Here is a 20,544-nt window from a genome sequence, read left to right as displayed (position 1 = left end):
CTTCCAACTTAACGCGGTCCAGTTTAAAATTAATTCGTGGAGGCTGGTGCGATGAGGAAAAATGTTTCAATTTTTTTATAAATACTTTTGAAATTTTTGTAATTTTTTTATTTAAATTTTTAAAAATTTAAATTTTTTTATTTGAATTTTTAAAAAATTTAAATTTTTAAAAATTAAATTTTTTAAAATAAAATGGGGGTGGGCAAAATAAAAAAAAAAAGTTTTGAAAAATTTTTTATCAATTTTAAACAATTGAATTTTTTACTAAAAATTGCAATTTTTTAAAAATTAATTAAATTTCAAAAAATTTAGAATTTTTTTTTTTAATTTAATTTTTAAAAATTAGCAAAAAATTGAAAATTTTTCAAGAATTTTTTTTTTTAATTAAAAATACACTTTTACACATTTTTTTTTTTTTTTTTTTGTTTTTATTTGAATTTTTAAAAATTTCATTTTTTTTAATTAATTAAATTTTTATAGTCCAAAATTGTAAAAACATTTTCAAGTAGAAATTGTAGAAAAATAATAAAAAATTACTAAAATTATAAAATTTTTGAAAATTGATCACAAATATCAAAACTAAAGAAAATATTCAGATCAAAAATTTAAAAATTTTTTTTTAAACAAAGGAATTTTTCAATGACTGCATAAAAAATAATTCTAATAACATAAAACAATTAAAATTTTCTAAATTTTTTTTTGAAAAACTAAAATTTTAAACTTTAATTTAACTTTAATTTAGGTTTGAGTAAAATTTTAAAATAATATGCCGGCCTTAAAACATTTTTTGTCATTTTAATTAAAATTTAATTTTTAAAATTTTATTTCATATTTTTTAGAAAAAAAACAAATCAGAACTCTAAATGTAAAATTTTTTCTCTTAAATTTAAATATTTTGATAAAATTTAATTAATTTGCTGAAAATTAAGAAAAATTTATTTTCTAAAAATTAATTAATACTGAATTTCTATGATTTGAAAATTTTTATTCAATTCGACTCTAAAATGGGGAATTTTATGACATTTTATATTTTTAAAAAATTAATTAAAAATTAAATTTGAAACACTTTTTCTTATCGCATCAGTCTACCGATGATTAAAAAAATTGTAAAAACCTCCTTTCTTGTTAGGACCAACACGTTAGAGGCAAACAAAAAATTATTATTCATAGGCATAACATAAATTTTAAGTAAATTTTTAAGTAAAAATAGCAGAAAAGGAGAACAAAACAGATTCTTGATATGGGCGTCCCTTATTATTATTACTACTTATTACTCACTCATTATTTGAAAACGATAAAGAATTGCCACGCACGCAACCCCTCGACTCTTTCTACCTGTAGCTTGGTTGGTTTCGTCGTCGTCGTCGCCGACACCGCGTCATTTCCTGAATTAGGTCACTTTCATCAAGAATTGTGTACTTTGAGAAAATCCAAACACTGCTTGCATATTTATTTTATGATTACTTACAACTTATTTTTCTTTTTTTTTACATCACGGAAAGTTTTTTACTTGGAATATGTGATTTTAGTTCATTTTTTTCCAACGACGACGACGATAACATCTCGCACGTATGACTCGCCGACGAAAAATTCAGGTTAGTTCCATACGATGAGTAATAAAATATTTTATTTATGGATTTTTCGTCGCTGTCAAAAGTTTGATTTGACGAAACATGACTCAGCTTGTGTTACTTTTTTAAAAAATTCGTGCAAAATGACCTTAACTCCATCGAAAAAACAGACGAAACTTTGTTATGACAAGTTAACGAGAAGCCCATCACGAAAAATAAAATAAAATGAATAAATAAAAGAGAAAAGCTCGCGTTTCCGGTTAGAAATACAATGTAAATGTCTTGATAAAATGGTAAAATGTAATGTGTTAACTTAGGAAATTGTTGTAAATATAGACTAAAACTAAGCGTAAATTAAGCTAACTGATAAGTTTTATTGTTATGACAAACGTTTTTCCTCATTTTCGAATAAAAGTATAAAAATAGTACAATTTTCTAACGAGTTAAGGATGAAAAACTAAAATAAAAAAAAACCAAGTCACACCAAAAACGTTAACCGACTTTTAACGACCTTCACACGTGATTTTTCAATTTAATTCTGTGGATTATTGAGTTTCGTGCGAAAAGCTGCCAATCAGGTGAGTAAATGATATTAAAATTTTGTTTCTGGGGTTTGCGAAGGACAAGAGATCTTAATTTTTTGTTGTTTTTTTTGGGTTTTAAGAAAAAAGGGTTGCCGAGAAAAATGTCGAAAGTTCCTTTATTGTAATTCAAGGTTTGTTTTCGTGACTATTTTTCTTTAGCGGAGGAAAATGGCTTGTTTGCATTTGCATAATTTCGCACTAAATGTTGGGTCGATGTTAAGCAAGCAATAACAAGAATATTTTATTTTCATTTTCAGCGCATTTCATTAATGGAAATTGTGCGTTTTTGTACTTAATTTATGGTCTGCGTCAATTTTTTCGTTCTTTTTCATAAAAAAAAAATATTTAGACTTCTACAATTTTTTTTCAAGTTTTTATCCCATTTTTATTTTTAAAGCTGAAAATTCTATAAGGCAAAAAGAATAATAAAAAAAAATTATCAAAAATTACCGTTTTTGGTCTATTTTGATAATTTTTCAAGAAATTTTAATATTTTTTTTAATTCCTTCTTTTTTATGATTTTTTAAATTTTTTAAATTTAATTTTTAAGTTTTAGGTTAGGTTCGAGGATGCATCACCGCGGTCCGAAGACCTATTGTGATCTTTTAAGTTTTTATTTTTTTTTATTTTTTGATTTTGTAAAATTTTTTATTTTCCCTTCAAATAATTTTAATAAAATCACTCGATTCATATTTCAAAATTTTTTTGACAATTATTTTTTATGATTTTTTTTTGTACTTGAAAATTTAAATTTGCTATTCCTAAAGTAATTAATTAAAAAAAATAAAAACAATTAATTTAAAAAATATTGAAAAACTGTCAAAAATTGTTTAAATTTATTCATTTTTGTATCAAAAAGGATTCAAAAGTTTTTTTCATGATTTTTTTATTTTAGATTTACATTTGGAACGGCCTTAAATATATAATTTTTTTTCATCATTTTAAGTTAATTTTTCATAAATATTTTCATCAATTCAAATTTTTCGTCTCTTTTATCCGAATAAAGCGATTATTAGGACGAGTTATGGAACATTTTCTGTCAATTCTCACATTTTTATTTGGTCCCGTGGTGAAAATCTCGCACAAAAACGGCATTTTATGCGCACAATGGAAAACTTTCCACGAACGATCGACTGTTAGACCGACGCATCCAGGACGACGATTCTTTGCGGGATGCTTTGGAGCCCATGCCCGATACAAAAAACAATCGAGAGGCTCATTGGACGACGTATTAAACTTATCTACGATACTTTCGTTCAATCCGACATACGCTTCTTTGGAAACTGTCAAATTCAAGTTATTTTTCAAGTAATTCGCCAAAGTATTGGTTCTTTTTTCGGAAACTACATGCGCCAATCCTCCTCCAATCTCACGACAAGTCTTCCAAGCAAAAGTATAGTTCGTCGGTTTTTGATAGAGGACGAACATTCCAACTTGCGGAATGCAAACTGAGCTAAAGGGCGCTAAAATTGTAGAAAAATAATTAAAAACTTGGAAATTCTGAAGAAAAATTCACTCACGAGGCGGTTTTGCATACAAAGTGTAATAATCGAACCGCGTATCGTTGATCATTCCGGTGAAATTTCCATATTCAGGACATTCCAGCAACTGACAATTGTAAAAATCCTCATTTTTGAGCCTTGTTTCGACGTTATAGTTCCAAGTTTTGTTCGATTCCTCCTTTGGCTTGAGCGAATCATAGCGATTTGTGTTGTTTTTGTCGTTGGAGCGGAAATTGAAGGCCAAAGCTGAACGTTCTCGCCCAAAAGAGACGCAATCTTCGAACGTTTTCACGTTTCTGAGACCAATAATCGTCCCGTTGGATCGTTGGCAATGTCTTAGCGGGTGATAAGTGTGGTTTGTATAGACTTCAAAGTTTGAACAATACTGAAAAGATGAAATTTTTGTAAAAATTGACGATAAAAGAAGAAAAATGAACATTTTTCAACAGAGATTTGAATGAAAATGAATCAAAATTAAAAAATTAATTGCCTGACATTGATATTTCTCTTTTGATGCGATGACGAGTTAACAAAAGATGGTTCATTACATGAAAAAGTGATTTTTAGATGTCAAGGTTGATATAGATTTCTATTTACCTAATTAAATTTTTTATTGAAAACATCTAGAATCCACTGTTAATCAGTGGCGTAGGTCATCATAGAACCAACATACCCAATCAGAGATTTTTTTTAATTTTTTATTGTCAATGGTTATTTAGGAAATTGGAAAATAAATAATGTTTTATGTTTTTAAAAAATTTATCTATATGAAACTAATAAAAAAAATTAAATTTAATAAATTGCAATATGGCAAATCTCGTTTAACAAGTATAAGTTCCTACTTAAATAATTTATTACTGAAAACAATTTTTAGTTAGTTAATTAGTTTAAATTTTATTCGCAAATATTATTTTAATCCGTCGATTGTAATTTATTTTTCAGAAAAGACTTTAAAAAAAAATTCGAAATTCATCCAAATCTATCTAAACTTTGAATTGATGATTAATTATAAATTTTAAAATATTTCATATTTTCTTCAAATGAACGATTTAATTTCTTAATTTGGAAAAATTATGAACAAATTATGACTTAGAATGATAAATCAATTATTACCATTTATGAACGTTATGAACGTTCAAAAATATGTCTCGGTGAATTTTATTTCATAATGATGAATTTTTTGTAATCCCGACTTGGACGCATTTGTGAAAAGATTCAACATGAAAGAATTTTTAGATGTCCAGGTTGAAAGATTTCTATTTACCTAAATTTCAAAATGAATCCATGTTGCATTCCGTTACAAACTGATAAGTTCCTACTTAAATATGGCAACCGAGTAAACCTTACCGACGAATGTTGTTATCCGTTAATAGATTGGTAATTTAAATCATAAAAAGAATTGGAATCTCATTTTTGCGGTGAATTATTTCAGTCGAAAAATTCTTTCAAAAAATACGGCATTAGAAAAATTCAAGAAATTTGGATTGCATTTAAAACAAGATAAACCTTTATGAGAGTTACGTAAAAGGAACCGATGACCAAAAAGTAATTTATAAGTTTCACGAAATCTCATCGTTCAGGACTGCATTAGAATTGACGCCGAGGTCAATATGACGCGATTTCGTCGATTATGAAGTCTTAGAAATACGGGTTAAAGTCCACTATTTGACGAAGTCTGTGCCCCGCATACCTGTCGAGAAAAATCATAAGCTCATTGAATTCTAGAGTCTAGGGGGAGTGTTGTATCTGCTTACATTAATTAAAGTACTGTTACGCTCTATAAGTATATAAGCGAGAATATGTCAGCAATGCACATAAATATTCAATATAAGAAAAACTCACCAAAAGAATTGTTACCAAGAAGATTTGAATTGAATTTATTAAGTTGTTTATTATATTGATCAGATTTGTTTCAATTGTTTTATTATTGTTCCTTTGTTGTTCACTGATCATTAAAATTATTAAATCAGAGGTCAATTGTGACAATTAATTCAATAGAATTATTACTAAGTATCTATTATGATTTGTGGATATACGGGTGTTGTCTTATTTTTGATAAAATAAAATCTAGCCATTTATTTCAGACATACCAAAAATATTTGTCCCCAAAAAAATGTTAATCCATCTACGCCCCTGACTTAAAAAATAAAAAAAGGATTTTTTAAGAATCGAATGATGTGCGTTTTTATTGTTCATATTTTTTTTGTCAATATATTTAGACATTTACATAACTAAGATATATATTTTTCATATAAAAACCGTTGATTAAATTTTTCCTGCCTTACATCTATAAAAAATACTTAAATCAAGAGACTCATGACTTTTTTTTAGTACAAAGCTCAGATCTGGAATACATTGCTTACAAAATACATTTCAAGAGAGAATTAAGAGGTAAGTTTGTGATCAGTTTCTTCTTTTTTGTAAAGTACTACAAACTATCAAAAAGTAATTATCATAAAAATTGTGCATTTTTTGACACCAAAAAAGCGGCGCACATTCACATTATAAAAGGACGGAATGATTCGTTATTCTTATCATTAAGGCAAAAATACGTAGAAAAAAAATCTGGCATGACTTAATTTTTGACTTCCAACAATGGCAAATGGTATGGCAATTGGATGCCATCGCGACGATTAAAAGTAAGTGCGTGCTCAATCGATGTCATAAGTTGCTTCAGGAAATTATTAATTTCCGCGAACGTGGGACGTTCCTTGGCATCGAGTTCCCAGCAATTGAGAAGGAGTTGATACAAATCGTCGAACATGAAAGGCGTTTGTTCACATCTTGCCCCATTCCGAATGCGAGGTAACAAGTCTGTCGCAACGATATTTCCGTACGGCGTTGCTCCTAGACAGCAACATTCCCACATCAAGACACCAAAAGACCAAACGTCACTTTTCGTCGAATGACTGTTGATATTTTTGAGCACTTCTGGAGCATCCCAGCGACGCGTATCGATTGTCTTGCCATTTTCATCGAAGTGAGTCGGTCCAAAAAATCCGATTTTCACTTCCTCGTCTTGGTTGACGCGAACATTGAATGAGTTCAATTTTTTGTGAGCGATGTGGTTTTGTTCCAAATATTCCAAAGCATTGCCCAGGTCAGAAATTATCGTCATAACCATTTCTTCAGACACCGACGAGAACCGATCACTCCGTTCGACACGTGCATCCAACAAATATCGCTTCAACGTACGCGAAACATCTTCAAATACGAGATAGAACCAATCAGGGGTCTTGCAAACGCCAAAGAATCTCAGAAAGGATTCATGTCCACTTAATTCCATGAGTTGATTAAATTCCTTTAAAAAAGCGTTTTGCTCGGGCTTTTCCATGTCATCTTGTACCGTATGCACTTGACACGTTGTCGAAATATTATTTTTCGAGACACTTCCGCGAATTACTTCGCCATAAGCGCCATTCGCAATCACATTGTCGATGTCAAGTGTGAGATTTTTCCGCGGAATTTGTTGGTTTGTGTCAAGGCGATCTGCTAGCAAGGATAAACTTTCAGAAAAATTCGTATTATTGAAGTTATCGCCGACATATCCGTTATTTTCCATCTCCACGGCGTGACTTTGGACCGTTAACTCGTGATGATCGGACAATCGTTGCACGCGACGTCCTGCTCTGACCCGCAAGAAGCAATAAGCGATGCTGGAAGTGATCAGAAGTAATCCCAGGATGATACAAGCTGCTGTGAGAATTATGACCAAAGTTTGGTTCGTTCCGTCCTGCTCTTCGGGCAAATCGATGGCAATTGTTTCCATTCGGGTATGTTGATCGTGTGTCGTATCCGAGTACAAGACTTCCGTTCGATTATTCAGCATCGAGACAACTCCGATGGAGATGTGAATGTGCTTTCCAACGGGCAACGGCGGATTTTCAAAGTCACCATGACGATTTCCATCCCCGATTGTCAAAGTTTTTGTCCGATTTCCCACTTCAGCGGCGATGTAGTACGGCAAACCGTCTTCCCGGGCACCACGATAGTCGCGCAAAAGCTCCGGATCGAAAGGTTGATACAAATCTCCTTCAACCATGTGAACTACAACACGCCAGGCACTCACCGGACCATTTTCGTTGTGATAAATGCTGTCCGTTCGCATTATTTCGATGGTTTTCGTTGTGTCACTTTCACTCAAAATGATCGGTTCCTCGGGTTTTGGATACGGAACCCCAATAAAAGTTGTTTCTTGAATCGAACTATTGGCGCTGACATCCCCGTTTTGCATCGCGTACAAGGTAATGTTATAAGTCGTCCCAGGATGCAAATTTGACAACTCATATTCGTTCATTTCAGGTTGTACGGTCCAAAAACGTTCCATTTGGATGTTGGTTCCGAAGGTAAATTCAACTTCAGCTTTTACCTGGTACTCGGTGATCTTTTTAAAGGCATCTAGGGGACGATCCCACCTTATCGCAATCGAAGTGTTCGTGACATTTGTTATAAACAACGTCAACATCGCACCGGGAACTGCAAAAAATTAGATTTTTTTTATCAATACGTGACAAAAAATTGATGAAAAGATGAAAAATTTTACCTTCAACTGGGGTTTTGTAGTAAGCGACAACGTCAAAGCTTCCACAAAGTACCGCATCATCGTAACTGCAACTTAAACAACGCGCATTTTCGACAACATCTCGTTCTTCCTTGCTGTTCGAGCAGAAACACTCGATCGAGCCGAGCAATGCGAATGCTTTGTTTTCCTCTTCGCACGCTTTGACGCAATTTTGGACCGTTAACGAGTGTACACGACGAATCCTTTCGAGTCCATCGAGCTTTTTGTAACATCCGAGGAACGAAGAGTCATCTTCAGCATTGGCGGCACGAATTACGAAGAAAAACAATATAACGCAAGATGCAAGGGTGTGGTGCGAACGTAACGAAATCATCGCGTAATCTATTAAAAAGGCAATTTTGGAGGCACTTGATTGTTTTTGATTTATAGCTGGACGCTAATGCGCATATTGGAACCCAGCGAAAGGCTCCAATGAACTTAAAAACTCGTCTTTTTAGCTAAAAACACAAAAGGGACTGCCTTGCTCAGCGATTTGTTTATTATTGAACGTTTTGACAGCGAAACGTCATTTTGAGGAGTGGAGATTCCAGGATCCGGTGCTCGAAATCCGATTATTCGAATATTGCTCAAATTACTCGAGTCAATTAGTTTTTAACAAAAAAAAAGGAATTAAAACGTCATGAAAAACAACAAATTTTTCTGAAAAGGACCTTTTCGGTTTAAGAATTTAATTTAAAAATTTTTTTGGCTAAACTGGCAACTTTTAGATTAAATGCTTTAAACTTTTAATCTAAAAGTCGCCAATTTAATTTTTTTTATTAGATTTGAAATAATCGACTCTTTTTTCATCTTTACTAAATCTAATTTATTTCATGGGAATTTATGGTTCGTTGTTGAAAGAATAGAACAATCCGCGAACTCTAGATATGCTATAAGAAAAACCAAAACAGTCACAAAGTTTATGCTTGTAATTGTTATTTATTCTCAAATTCATATTATGTAATTATCAATTAGTTCTTTTTTTAACAATCATTTTTAAGGATTCACCTCAATTTTAAGAAGTAACAACAAATAGCAACTTTTTGCGAAATTCGTTAGGTAAACCTTCATTTTTCGCTTTGATCTGCATTGAAAATACTTGTAAGGTTTGTGGTTTCGTTCTACATCTTACGAGTATAGTACATTCTTTAAGACTAGTTCATGAGTGAAAATAACCAAAAATTTTGCGAGCGAATTTATTTCGCTGTTTGTAAATACATCTTCAGCGATTATGACAGTCGTCTACATCCATAATTTCAATATCATAGATATGTATTAATTTTCCCCATTTATCACCTAATTTATTGCGTTTCTCAGATATGTAACCAAAGCCATGACCTGTCTTAAACAATTGATAAGGAAGATGTCGATGGTCGATTTGAACCTTAAACGAACTAAGCATTTTAATTTCAAAAAAGGAATTAAAAGATTGGAAGAGTTGATGGATGACTCGTTTCTTATTTAATAAGACATTTTCTATCGAAATTCAATTTTTTTCCAAAATTTTGTAATTTGTGAAATTAAAATTTGATTTTCCTTCAATTTTTTCATTCAAAATAAAAATAATTAAAAGTTTTAAAAAATCACCGATAAAAAAATTCAAAATTGAAAAGTTAAAAAATTAAACCCGAATTTCGAAATCCAGATACCCGAATACTTGCAACTTTTTGACTCGATAACCGAGTAATAAAAAGTACCGAATAATTGGAATCTCTAGACCAGTCACTCAAAAATATTAAACGTCAAAATTTGAGATATCGGATATCAGTGCTGCGATAAATTTCGATAAAATTAGTTGGATAAATTGAGTTTTCCTGATATTTCGTTTGAACTAATTCCGTCAAAACACCCCGAATCACTAGGTAATTACAAAATTTTGCTAAATTATTTCCATTTACAATTATTTTTAAGATAAAATCTCGAGTTGCCGTCCATGTGAGGTAAACAAAGACACGATTCAAGGGCATTTTAATTGTTTGCGACCCTTTTTCACAGAACTCGACCATTGTTCGAAGTCATTAGCAAGGCAATCAAAGCAAAAATCATCGTTAAAATGACAAATCCGGGTCAAATTTTGATCATAATGTGATGTAATCTGCATAAAAAAGTCATTTGAAATGCATTTTGTGGTGTTATGAAACACGTTTCAGTGTCAACAACAACCGGTTTTGTGAATATTGGGCTTTCTCTAATGACTTTTTTTCTGTGGAAAATTACCTTCACGTTTATTTCACGTGCCTAGAATGGATTTTTTGTTCGGAATTTTTGATAATAAGACAAGAAGTTGACCTACATTTGGTTTTTTGTTGAGAAATCCTTAAATTTTAAAATATTTCTACGAAAAATGTCAAAAAATCCGATTTTAGACAAAAAAATTATCAATTTTAATTTTGGAAAATGAAAATTTCGCTTCCGGAAACAGCGACATGTTTTTTAGACCCATTAAAAACGCGCCTCCCGGTCAATTCTTATCAAAAATTATTACTAATTGCGACAGACATGGAATTTTTTGTTTAAAAACGCGAGAATTTGACCTTTTTGTCTGACGTCGTAGTCTATTTCGCGTCTCTCTCTGTGTTTTTTTGTTTGTTGCCATGCCTCTCATATTACATCTCTTCTTTCTCATCGTCTCTAGATGCGAGTGTCCAGGAAAAATACTTCTGAATATCTGTTTTGATTGCATCAGATCCACTCGCGTCACTGATAACACGATTGCGCGTATGAATCAGTTAAAAACATCCCAAAAATGATAGTCAGAAAGGCCGTCTCAGACATCGGTGCCTTCAGTTTACTTCGAACGCTGCGCCGAATAAGTCGCTCGCAACTAGAAAATTTTCAGTCAGACACGTGCAGAGCACAAGAAATATTTTTACGTACTTACACGAAACTCTCGTACTTGAATAACTTCAACACTTACGACTACAAGAACAGAAATAAGAATAAAATGAAGGAATATCAAACGTTACAAATCCTTCAAAATGGCTATGGGGAAGCCAAACGGTGTAATCACTCGTACAGGTGAGTCGCGTGTCTTAGATTGCTTCTTGTGCTCACCTTTTAGTTAAAAAAATAGAAAAAATTGTGTTTTTTTCCGGGATTCAAATTAATCAAAGTGTTAATTTTTTCTCAAAAAAATATTTTAAAAAAAATTAAAAAAATATTTTTTTATTTTATTCGAATTTTATTTACATAATTTATTTTAATTTAAAAATTTAATTAATTAAAAAACCTAAATTCAATTAATATTTAATTAATAAAAATATTTAAAAAAAATTAAATTAAAAATCATTTTTAAAGATTCTTTTTAGTTTTTAAACAAAATTTAATTTGTTTTTCAAAAAAAAAATTTTTTTTGTTTTTTTTTATTTTTTAATTAAATCTAAATTTTTTTCTGGAAATGAAAACAAATTTACGAAAATTATTAAAAATTTATAAATTTTTTAAGAAAATATGAGAAATTCTCGATCATTTTACATTTATATTAATTAAAATTTTTTTAATCATTTTAATCTTAATTAAGATTTTTTTTTCAAAATCTTAATTTGGTAGAAAATTTATAATTTAATTTAAAAAAATTATTTGAGTTCTGGAATAAAATATTTTTTTTCCATTTCCATAAATTTTTCCAAACGAGGCTACCAAATTTCCAGTGTTTTAGTTTTTGTGTGTTTTTTTTAAGAAAAAAATTTTTTTTTACAAATTTTAACGAATACCTTTTAAATTTTTCAGCAAAATGGCAAAACTCATCGATGGAAAGCGCATCGCGACCGAAATCCGTGCCGAGCTCAAGCAAAAAGTCATCGAATGGGTGAAAGAAGGTCATCGTGCCCCTCATCTCACGGCAATCCTCGTTGGCGACGACCAAGCCAGTCAAACGTACGTTCGCAACAAGATGCTCGCTGCCAAGGATGTCGGTATCAGCAGTCAAACTCTGAACTTGCCATCATCCATAACGGAAGAAGAATTACTCGACAAGATCAACGAGCTCAACGAAAGTCCCTTGGTTGACGGAATTCTCGTGCAATTACCTCTCCCGAGTCACATCAACGAACGTCGCATTTGCAATTCCGTCAGTTGCGAAAAAGACGTCGACGGTTTCAACGAGAAAAATGTCGGTCGCCTCTGTCTCGACATGAACACGCTCATCCCGTGCACCCCACTTGGCGTCCAGGAACTCATTAAACGCGAAAATATCGAGACTTTTGGCAAGAACGTCGTCGTTGTTGGTCGTTCCAAGAACGTTGGCATGCCAATTGCCATGCTCATGCATGCCGATGGTCGCAACGACACAAGTGCAATGGATGCCACCGTCACAATTTGTCATCGATTCACCCCGAGGGAACAATTGGCGGTCTTTTGCAGACTTGCTGATATCGTTATCACAGCAACGGGCGTTCCGGGACTCATCAAAGCTGACATGATCAAACCGGGAGCGTGCGTAATTGACGTCGGAATCACCAGAATCACGGATGAGGAAACGGGAAAGACCAAACTCGTCGGTGACGTGGACTTTGATGAAGTCCGGAAGGTAGCGGGACACATCACACCAGTGCCGGTAAGAAAAATTTATTAAAAAATTAAAAAAAAATCTAAAAATTTGATTTTTTTAGGGTGGCGTTGGTCCCATGACAGTAGCAATGCTCATGAAAAATACCTACATTGCAGCGAAAAACCTCGCAGGACATCACGGAAGACCCGAATCTCCCGTCAGCAACAACAGCAGCAACGCCTCTGTTTAAAAATCAGTCCAAAAAATAGTATTTCACTCACAAATCAAACAAATAGACAAATTTTAATTAGGTCATAAACAAATAATAGGTCAATTTTAATAGAAAATGTAGAAAAACAAGCCCCCGCACGCAAGTATTTCAAAACAAACAAACAAAAACATGTTTTTTTGACTTGTTACAAGCACTGATAAGTCAGTGTGTTGCATCTTTCTTCGTATTTTTGTTTTTCTTTCGAAAAATGATAATAATTTAAACAAAAATATAAACAGCAATCAGCTTCCTATTGTGATGGAAACAAAAAAAAATATTTAATATTTTGATAACAAAGTAAATATTTCCATAGTTTTGTAAGAAAAGATTTTATAATGAGATAATAAATAAATGATTAAACTAAATAACAAATTTTTTGTGTCTGGGTGAAATTTCTTTGTCCCAATTGCGTTACTTTCGTTATCTGAGTTCCGGTAAATTCTAAAAAATAAAAATCAGGAAATTACGGACAAAAATTAATTCTTTTACCTGAAAAATCGTCATTTTTTGTGTTCTTCAATCGATAAGCACTTTCCATCTTCGTCAAAAGTCAACTCCAAATCGATTTTTACTGGTTCTGAAATTTTGTCTTCTCCAACTTTTTCCAGCACAGCTGTTGTTAATTGTAATTCAAGTTGCAGAAGGTCCAGCAGTAATTTTGTAAATTTATTTAGTTTTGGTTTTCGTCGAATTATTGACAGATTCGGGCCATCGGAGTCATTTGGAAAATTTTTACTGCGTTCTTTATTTAATGACATTTTATTTTTTGTTAAATTTCAACAATAAATAAAAGAAATTAACTGTTTTTACTGTGTACTTAAACACGTGCTAAAATATTGATAACAATTTTCGCAAAGGTTGCTACGATTGTATTCGATTACGTCAAATTTGAAAATTATTTTGAAAAAAAATTTTTTTTGAACGTTAAGTTTGTTATAGCATTTTTTTTTGAAAATTAAATAAAATATTATTTTTATAAAAATTTGTATTTTTTACATCAATTCAAGGCTTTTTATAATTTTTTTCTCAAATAAAAATTTTAATTAAAAAATAAGGTAATTTTTTTTTTTAATAAAGTAAAAGGGAAAAAAATGTTTTAAAAAATCTTTATTTAAAGTTCTAAAAATTTTATTTTATTTTTTCTGTAGTTAGGCCGCTCCATTTTATTAAAAATAAAATGATTATTTGAATTTATTTTTATTATTTAAATTTTTTTGGATGAAAAAAAAATTAATAAAAAAAGACCTTTTTGAATTTGGGATATAAAAATTTTTAAAAAATCTTTTTGTGTTTTGAAAAATCTTAATTAAAAGTCAAATAAAAGTTCTAAAAATTTAATTTAATTTTTTCTGTAGTTAAAAAAAACTTTTTCAAAAAAAATATTTTTTTCTTAATTTTTTTTTAAATATTTAATTTTTCTGAATTTTTATTCTCTGTTAAGAATCTTAATCATTTAAGAACAATTTAGAAAATTTATCGAAAATTATTTTGTTTTTTTTTTAATTTCTTGCATAATTAATTTTGCTTAAAAACGACCAAATAAACATTGTTTTACAATTTTTGATGATAATTTGACGATTTTGAGTGAAATAAAATTTAAAATATTAATGTCTAAATCAGTTTTTCAACAAATAAATTCAATAATAATTTTTAAATAATTTCAACGTTTTTTTAGAAAATCGATTTTAAGCCTAAAATTAAATAAAGATCTTTCGAAAGAATATTTCTGATAATATTTTATCATTAATAACCGAAAACCTCAAAAAATTAAAATATTTTCAGCTAGGTACTTTCTTTACCATAAAAATCCTTCACACCGCAAAAGAGAAAGTCCACTTCCGTTTCCTCCCCATTTCCACTCGTAAAATTTCCGGCAAAACCAATTAAACATCAACAACAATGTATGACGCCGATCATCACCCGAAGCCGTTTATGTCCCTTTTAAATATAAAATTCTATTAACTGTCTGTCTAAAATTTAAAAATAAATTAATTGATATAATTAGGATTTGCCACACATACGATAAACAGTCCCGCCCAAACACAATTAATCGCGAAAAATCATCAAAAGTCGCATCACTCGTCTCTGCAACGAATTTGACGTGTTGGTGTGTTTTCCGAACGATGACACAAAAAATCGAACGTGTGCGATGTGAAGATCAATGCTAGCGACACAACAACAATAAATCTAAAATTGTCACATGACATTGAGATTGATTCCTTTGATAGAGGCACGACGAAATGATAAAAGAAACTATCAGTCAGTCGAAAGCAAGCGTTGAATAATAAAGAAAAGAAAAAAAATAATTAATTAGTTTTTATTTTAAGACAAAAAAAAATAAAAAGATGGTTAATACAAAGCAACTTTTACAAGAGTTGGGACAATACACACCTTTCGAGAACGCCGAATGGCAAATCAGAGTGCGGGGCTCAACAGACAGCGACAAAAGACTTATGACGTTTGTCGATAATTTATGGGGATTCGAAGTCACTGGAGGTGAGTTTGATGTATTTTTTTTATTTAATTAATTAATTTTTTTGAATTTATTGAATTTTAGTCGATTTTAATTTAACTTAATTTTTAATAAAATAATTTAATTTAATTATTTTTTAATTTTAAATTTTAATAAACTTTTAATTTGATTTTAAATTTAAATTAATTATTTTTAATTGTTTATTAATTTTTATTTTTAATTATTTTAACAAAAATTAAAATAAAATAAAACAAATTTTTTTTTATTGAATATTTTATTTTAATTTAATATTTTTATGTTTTTATTTAATATTTTTTATTTAATTCTAATTAATTTTTATTTTATTTAATAAAATTATTTTTATTTTTTTAATTTAATTGGAAATTAAAATTTATATTTTTTCTTGTAGGTACGGATCAGTTTGAGCCCCTAACAGTAGTTGCCGTTAAAAGATCAGGATTAGCAAGAAGAGCGTAAGAACTTTTCGTCGCCTCTTATTTGTGTGCTCGTCTAATTCTCACATTCCTCGTTGCAGCGGTATCAGGGTTAACGATGTGATAAATAAAATTAATGATATCGACGCACACACACTGACGTTACGTGAGTGTCAGGAAATAATTCAGCAATGTGGGCGCCATCTAAAAATATATGTGGCTGGGTAAGCGACAAACAAAACAAACAATGAAAAAGCCGCCGCGAATTCCTTTCAAAATTATTTTTATCCTGATTTTTTTCTTCGTTATCTAGAGAGGATGATGATGCGAGTGACGATGAACTGACAGCTGATTGCTGGTTTAAGCCTTGTAAGTAATTTTGTATTTTATCTAAAAATTTTGAAAAGAAATACTAAAGATTAAAAAAGTTTTTAAGAACATATTTTGGGTTAATTTTTTTTAATACCTTTTTACTTTTTCCTTAATTATTTATATTAAAAAATAAAAATAAATAAATTAAAAAAAAAATAATTAAAATTTAATACAAATTAAACAAAATTAAATTTTTTTTATTTTTAATTGTTTTTAATTATGATTTTTATTGTTCACTAAAATTTTATTAATTTTTTATAAAAAATTGAAAAAAAATGAAATTTTACTTTTACAATTAAAAAAAATATTTAAAATCGATTAATTTACTAATTTATTTGATTTTTTTTTATTATTTTAGTAAGTGATGCCGAACGAGCGCTCCTTGACTGGGAAAATCGCATGAAAAAGAATCGTAATGTGAGTCATGTGATTTTCTTCCTCAACTCGGAAATTCAATAAATTTTTTTTATTTCCAGCCCGGTAAATGGAACGACGTTTTCCCATGGAACGACCGCAAAAAGATTGTCTACAAAGAGTCCAATTGCCCGTTTGTGCCGAGTCCTGCCGAAGCAAAGATCCAAAAGCATCGCGAAATTAAGCTGCAAATCAAAAGTGAGGAACGTCAATCTGTCTCGCCGTCTCCGTGCCCGCAAACGCCCGAACCAGGCACGTCGTCGCAATCGTAGAAATTGTGACTCACCGTGATTTCCCTATTTTTGGCAAACAGATTTTCATTCGCGTGAAAAATACAAGACAAAAATAGGGGGAAGGATTTATCGAATAAGAATTTAATTTTAATTTTTGGCTATTTATTTATTTAATTGTGTAAATATTTAGGTTAGTCATCATCGTCGACGATACAAAAAAGAAAAGAAAAATAAAATGAATTAACGTTAATTACATATCGAAGGTTTTTTTCTGAACTAAATCATTTTTTTCAGTCGTTAAACTTTAAATAACTAACAAATACTATTTTTTTAAGCTTGGCAAAAATATGCGTTTAAAAAGCGTTTTAAAAATTTGCAAATTTATGCAATAAAAAAATGCAATATTATTTACTTGAATAAAAATATTATTTAAGATAATTGGTTTTCAAAAATCAAAATTTGAAAATTGAAATTGACAGAAAATAGTGATGCGAAAAGTTTTTTTACATCAATTTTTTTTTATTAAATTGCAGGCTTTGAAAAATATTAATTAACTATTAATTAATTAATATTAATATTTTTTAATATTTATTAAAAGAAAGAATTATTTTTTAAAATTATTTTTTAAATATTTTTTTGTCATACATTTATTTAAGTTTAGAAAATAATTATTTTTTTATTTTTAGAAGGATTTGGTTTCAATTTTAACAAGCAGTATAGAACTTTTACTCGTCTTTGTCGAAAAACTGTCAAAAATTTTATCTAAAATTTAAATTTTTGTAATTTAAAAAAAAAACTTTTATTTGGCTTAAAAATTCTCAATGAACTGTGAAAATATGCAAAGGTATGCTCAAATAACGAAAAATATGTAAAATAAAGTTGGACTCGAACGAACTTCCCTGTTTTTGGTTTTTCGTTAGGACGACTGGAAAAAATATGCATTCCTATTTTGTTTTTATATCCTGGTAGAATCAGTCAAAGTAGGAATTTTGACGAAAACATATTGTTTAATTTCGAATTAGAGATAAGAAGAGCAAAATAATTTTAAAAAATTTACAGAAATGCACACATTTGACTGTCTCATATTATAATAAATTGCATCAATTTTGATAAATTCTCGTCATTCTAATTGCTACAAAAATATTTTAATTATTCAACTATTCAAAGGATTTTTAAAACGAGTTTTCCAAAAATGGAATTAAACAATTTAATGATAAAAAAATCAAATTTTTAATAAAAAAAAATACAAAGATAGCACAAATAACAATAAATTCTAAGTAGAGACTCCAATTACTCGACAATTTTTACTACCCGGTTTTCGAGTCCAAAAATTGCGAGTACCCGGATACCCGATTCCGAATATCTCATAAAAAATGACGTGATTGCACTACCACAAGCTTGTATGAAAATTTTTTTTTTTTAATAAAATATTTAAAATTTTGAGTTTTCTCAATGAAAAATTTGTGGATTTGATAAAAATTATTAACATAATTGAGATTGAAAGTAAGCAATGAAAGAAAAATTATTTTTTTTCATTCAAACCTTTAAAAGCGAAATTTCTAAACCAATGACAAAATCTTCAAAGATTTTGTTGAAAATAATTTCCCAAAACCCACGACCTTAAAAATGTGAAAAATAAGACTCAAAACTCTTAAAATTGCAAAATTTAAACAAAAGCTTTAAAAAATTACTTTAATTTTACATATTTATAAACTTATTAAAAAATGGAAGAAAAACTTTCTAAAAAATTGAAGAACCGATAATCTTTACAAAAAAGACGTATTGCAACGATTTTGCACAAAAACCTTTGTTAAAATTCTTAAATACTAAAAATTTTGCATACAAAAGTTAATTTTTTAAAGTATTTTCAAATTTTTTTTTTCTTAAAATTTACTCGACTCGAGTAATTTGAGTAATACCCGGTTATCGAGTATTAACAAAAACCGGATACTCGGGTTTCGAGTACCCGGTTCTGGAGTCTCTAGTTCTAAGAAATCTAATTAGCGATATTTTGCAAATAAATAATGCAACTTTTAGATAAGAGATAAAAATGTACTATAAATAAAACAAAGGACGCTACAAAAATTCAGTTATAAATTATAACGCATAAAGTGAAAACATTTTAAGAAATTCAAAATGGTTAAAAAAAATTTTTTATTCTTGTTATTTTTGTTGAATATTTTCCATTCCCTGTTCTCCAGCCAAGATGATCCTCCAGTTTATAAATGTACAACTTCCTGCTCTGGAACTGCTTGTTCTTGTACATTTTCTGGAGTGCAATTGACTTTAAACAACTATAATTGGACACCTATCGCTGATGATCCAGTCGTTATTACTACTGTTACATTTGCTTCTTCCGTTATTCCCGTTGTCACAAATGTGATTTGCAATACTTTTCCGAGATTAAAAGATTTATTTATAACAAATTCAAAAGTCCAAAAGTTGTCTGAAGATGCTTTTCAAAACTGCTCTTTATTAACAGACTTTGGCTCTCCAATAATGAGATAAAAAAGCTTCATCCAAATACTTTTAAATATTTGAAGAAATTGACATATCTAAGTCTTGGGAACAATAAAATAGTGGAACTAAATGACTACCAAATATTTAGTGAGATGCAGAATTTGGCGGTACTTCATTTATACAAGAACAATTTAACTAATTTTTCACCGGAATTGTTGAGGCACAACCGTAAATTATATTACTTATATGTTCAAAGCAATGACTTATCTGATCTTGATGTTGAAACACTTGTAGAATTTTTGCCAAATCTTAGATCTTTGTATTGGAATGACAATGAAGTATCATGCAGACGCGCTGTTGATGCGATTAATTTTTAAAAAAACAGAGGAATCAGTTTTTCGAGTGCTGTATCTTATAAAGTTCGATATTACCCAACACAATTTGTGTTCGGTAACTTTAAATGCAGTCCCGATAATGGATGGATGGCATGGAATTATAGAAAACCAAACTTTGCCTTGAAAAACCAAATTTTTGACTTAAAAGTGGGACTGGAACATGAACTTATAACGTCAGATAACCGATTACAGCAAAAAATTGATGAAATAAAAAAAACAGTCAAAGGCGGTGATGAAAAAATGGAACAAAAATTATTAAGAATTGAAGTTATTTTAGAAAAATTAGCAATGAAAATTGATTTGAAAAAAAAATAAAGTTGCACAAATTTAAATTATTTTTGTACATTTTTAAATTTTTATGAAGACAGCCATCATCAAGGACATTTCCAGCCGAAATCCTGTTAACTTAAGGCTTCAAAGGATTTTGCGCCAGAATTTTCTCCCGTCCTGTTTTTAAAAAAATCCCGCCACCGGAAATGGACTCATTTAAAATTTGCCTTCTTGCTAATTCAAGTTTCGATACGGAAATGAGACGAATGAAAGTGATAATAAAAATCGCATCATACTAATTCAATCCTATTGTTCCGTTCCGATTATATCAATTTCATTCGTCTCACCCACAACAGCTGTTCTGCACCAGCATGCAAAAAAAAATTCCTGCCCGCCCCAGAGCACATGGGCAGGAATTTTTTTTTGCATGCTGGTGCAGATCAGCTGTTGTGGATGAGACGAATGAAATTGATTTTGTCCCGTTCCGATTCGCATTCCGATAATACTTTTTTCAT

General features: G+C 30.0%; 4 protein-coding genes and 1 long non-coding RNA gene across 6 annotated transcripts; 2 read left to right on the top strand and 3 right to left on the bottom strand.

Annotated features, from left to right (window-relative positions):
• Positions 1 to 3,124: 3,124 nt before the first annotated feature.
• LOC134828829 (uncharacterized) lies at positions 3,125 to 6,029 on the bottom strand. The gene is made up of 3 exons (XM_063841814.1): positions 6,021 to 6,029; positions 3,676 to 4,042; positions 3,125 to 3,618 (listed from the first exon to the last, which is right to left on the bottom strand). The coding sequence occupies exons 1-3, from the start codon at positions 6,027 to 6,029 to the stop codon at positions 3,125 to 3,127; spliced, it is 870 nt and encodes a 289-aa protein (XP_063697884.1).
• Positions 6,030 to 6,064: 35 nt separating this feature from the next.
• On the bottom strand, positions 6,065 to 8,706 carry LOC134829786 (putative inactive tyrosine-protein kinase Wsck). The gene is made up of 2 exons (XM_063843042.1): positions 8,201 to 8,706; positions 6,065 to 8,133 (listed from the first exon to the last, which is right to left on the bottom strand). Exons 1-2 carry the CDS (start codon positions 8,550 to 8,552, stop codon positions 6,233 to 6,235), a joined length of 2,253 nt encoding a protein of 750 aa, XP_063699112.1. The 5' UTR covers positions 8,553 to 8,706; the 3' UTR covers positions 6,065 to 6,232.
• Positions 8,707 to 9,959: 1,253 nt separating this feature from the next.
• LOC134829788 (bifunctional methylenetetrahydrofolate dehydrogenase/cyclohydrolase, mitochondrial) lies at positions 9,960 to 13,312 on the top strand. 2 transcript variants are annotated; one of them, XM_063843044.1, is made up of 4 exons: positions 9,984 to 10,080; positions 10,854 to 11,236; positions 11,948 to 12,773; positions 12,829 to 13,312. In XM_063843044.1, exons 2-4 carry the CDS (start codon positions 10,965 to 10,967, stop codon positions 12,955 to 12,957), a joined length of 1,227 nt encoding a protein of 408 aa, XP_063699114.1. In that variant the 5' UTR covers positions 9,984 to 10,080; positions 10,854 to 10,964; the 3' UTR covers positions 12,958 to 13,312. The 2 variants fall into 2 exon arrangements, with proteins under 2 accessions (XP_063699115.1, XP_063699114.1); XM_063843045.1 differs by lacking the exon at positions 10,854 to 11,236 and having other exon boundaries at positions 9,960 to 10,080; positions 12,829 to 13,308.
• LOC134829789 (uncharacterized) lies at positions 13,211 to 13,833 on the bottom strand. Its single transcript, XR_010161937.1, has 2 exons — positions 13,468 to 13,833; positions 13,211 to 13,419 (listed from the first exon to the last, which is right to left on the bottom strand). It is a non-coding gene; the product is annotated as an uncharacterized LOC134829789 (long non-coding RNA).
• A 1,397-nt stretch (positions 13,834 to 15,230) lies between these two features.
• Positions 15,231 to 17,175, top strand: LOC134831475 (uncharacterized). The gene is made up of 6 exons (XM_063845208.1): positions 15,231 to 15,474; positions 15,861 to 15,924; positions 15,987 to 16,109; positions 16,199 to 16,254; positions 16,616 to 16,674; positions 16,734 to 17,175. Exons 1-6 carry the CDS (start codon positions 15,324 to 15,326, stop codon positions 16,941 to 16,943), a joined length of 663 nt encoding a protein of 220 aa, XP_063701278.1. The 5' UTR covers positions 15,231 to 15,323; the 3' UTR covers positions 16,944 to 17,175.
• Positions 17,176 to 20,544: the final 3,369 nt, after the last annotated feature.

Source organism: Culicoides brevitarsis, chromosome 2 (genome assembly GCF_036172545.1).
Source record: "Culicoides brevitarsis isolate CSIRO-B50_1 chromosome 2, AGI_CSIRO_Cbre_v1, whole genome shotgun sequence".
NCBI lineage: Eukaryota > Metazoa > Arthropoda > Insecta > Diptera > Ceratopogonidae > Culicoides > Culicoides brevitarsis.
The sequence above is the reverse complement of the archived record's forward strand: the minus strand, read 5'-3'. Positions and strand labels throughout refer to the sequence as shown.

Excerpts from the sequence above, each read along its gene's own strand:
- LOC134828829 (XM_063841814.1), bottom strand. Across the intron at positions 3,619-3,675 it reads TTTGTATGCAAAACCGCCTC|CGCCCTTTAGCTCAGTTTGC; the intron begins GTGAGTGAATTT and ends CTACAATTTTAG.
- LOC134829786 (XM_063843042.1), bottom strand. The coding sequence starts at position 8,552 with ATGATTTCGTTACGTTCGCACCACACCCTTGCATCTTGCGTTATATTG. Across the intron at positions 8,134-8,200 it reads CTACAAAACCCCAGTTGAAG|TTCCCGGTGCGATGTTGACG; the intron begins GTAAAATTTTTC and ends AATTTTTTGCAG.
- LOC134829788 (XM_063843044.1), top strand. The coding sequence starts at position 10,965 with ATGATAGTCAGAAAGGCCGTCTCAGACATCGGTGCCTTCAGTTTACTT. Across the intron at positions 11,237-11,947 it reads CGGTGTAATCACTCGTACAG|CAAAATGGCAAAACTCATCG; the intron begins GTGAGTCGCGTG and ends TAAATTTTTCAG. Across the intron at positions 12,774-12,828 it reads GACACATCACACCAGTGCCG|GGTGGCGTTGGTCCCATGAC; the intron begins GTAAGAAAAATT and ends TGATTTTTTTAG.
- LOC134831475 (XM_063845208.1), top strand. The coding sequence starts at position 15,324 with ATGGTTAATACAAAGCAACTTTTACAAGAGTTGGGACAATACACACCT. Across the intron at positions 15,475-15,860 it reads GGGATTCGAAGTCACTGGAG|GTACGGATCAGTTTGAGCCC; the intron begins GTGAGTTTGATG and ends TTTTTCTTGTAG. Across the intron at positions 15,925-15,986 it reads TCAGGATTAGCAAGAAGAGC|CGGTATCAGGGTTAACGATG; the intron begins GTAAGAACTTTT and ends TCCTCGTTGCAG.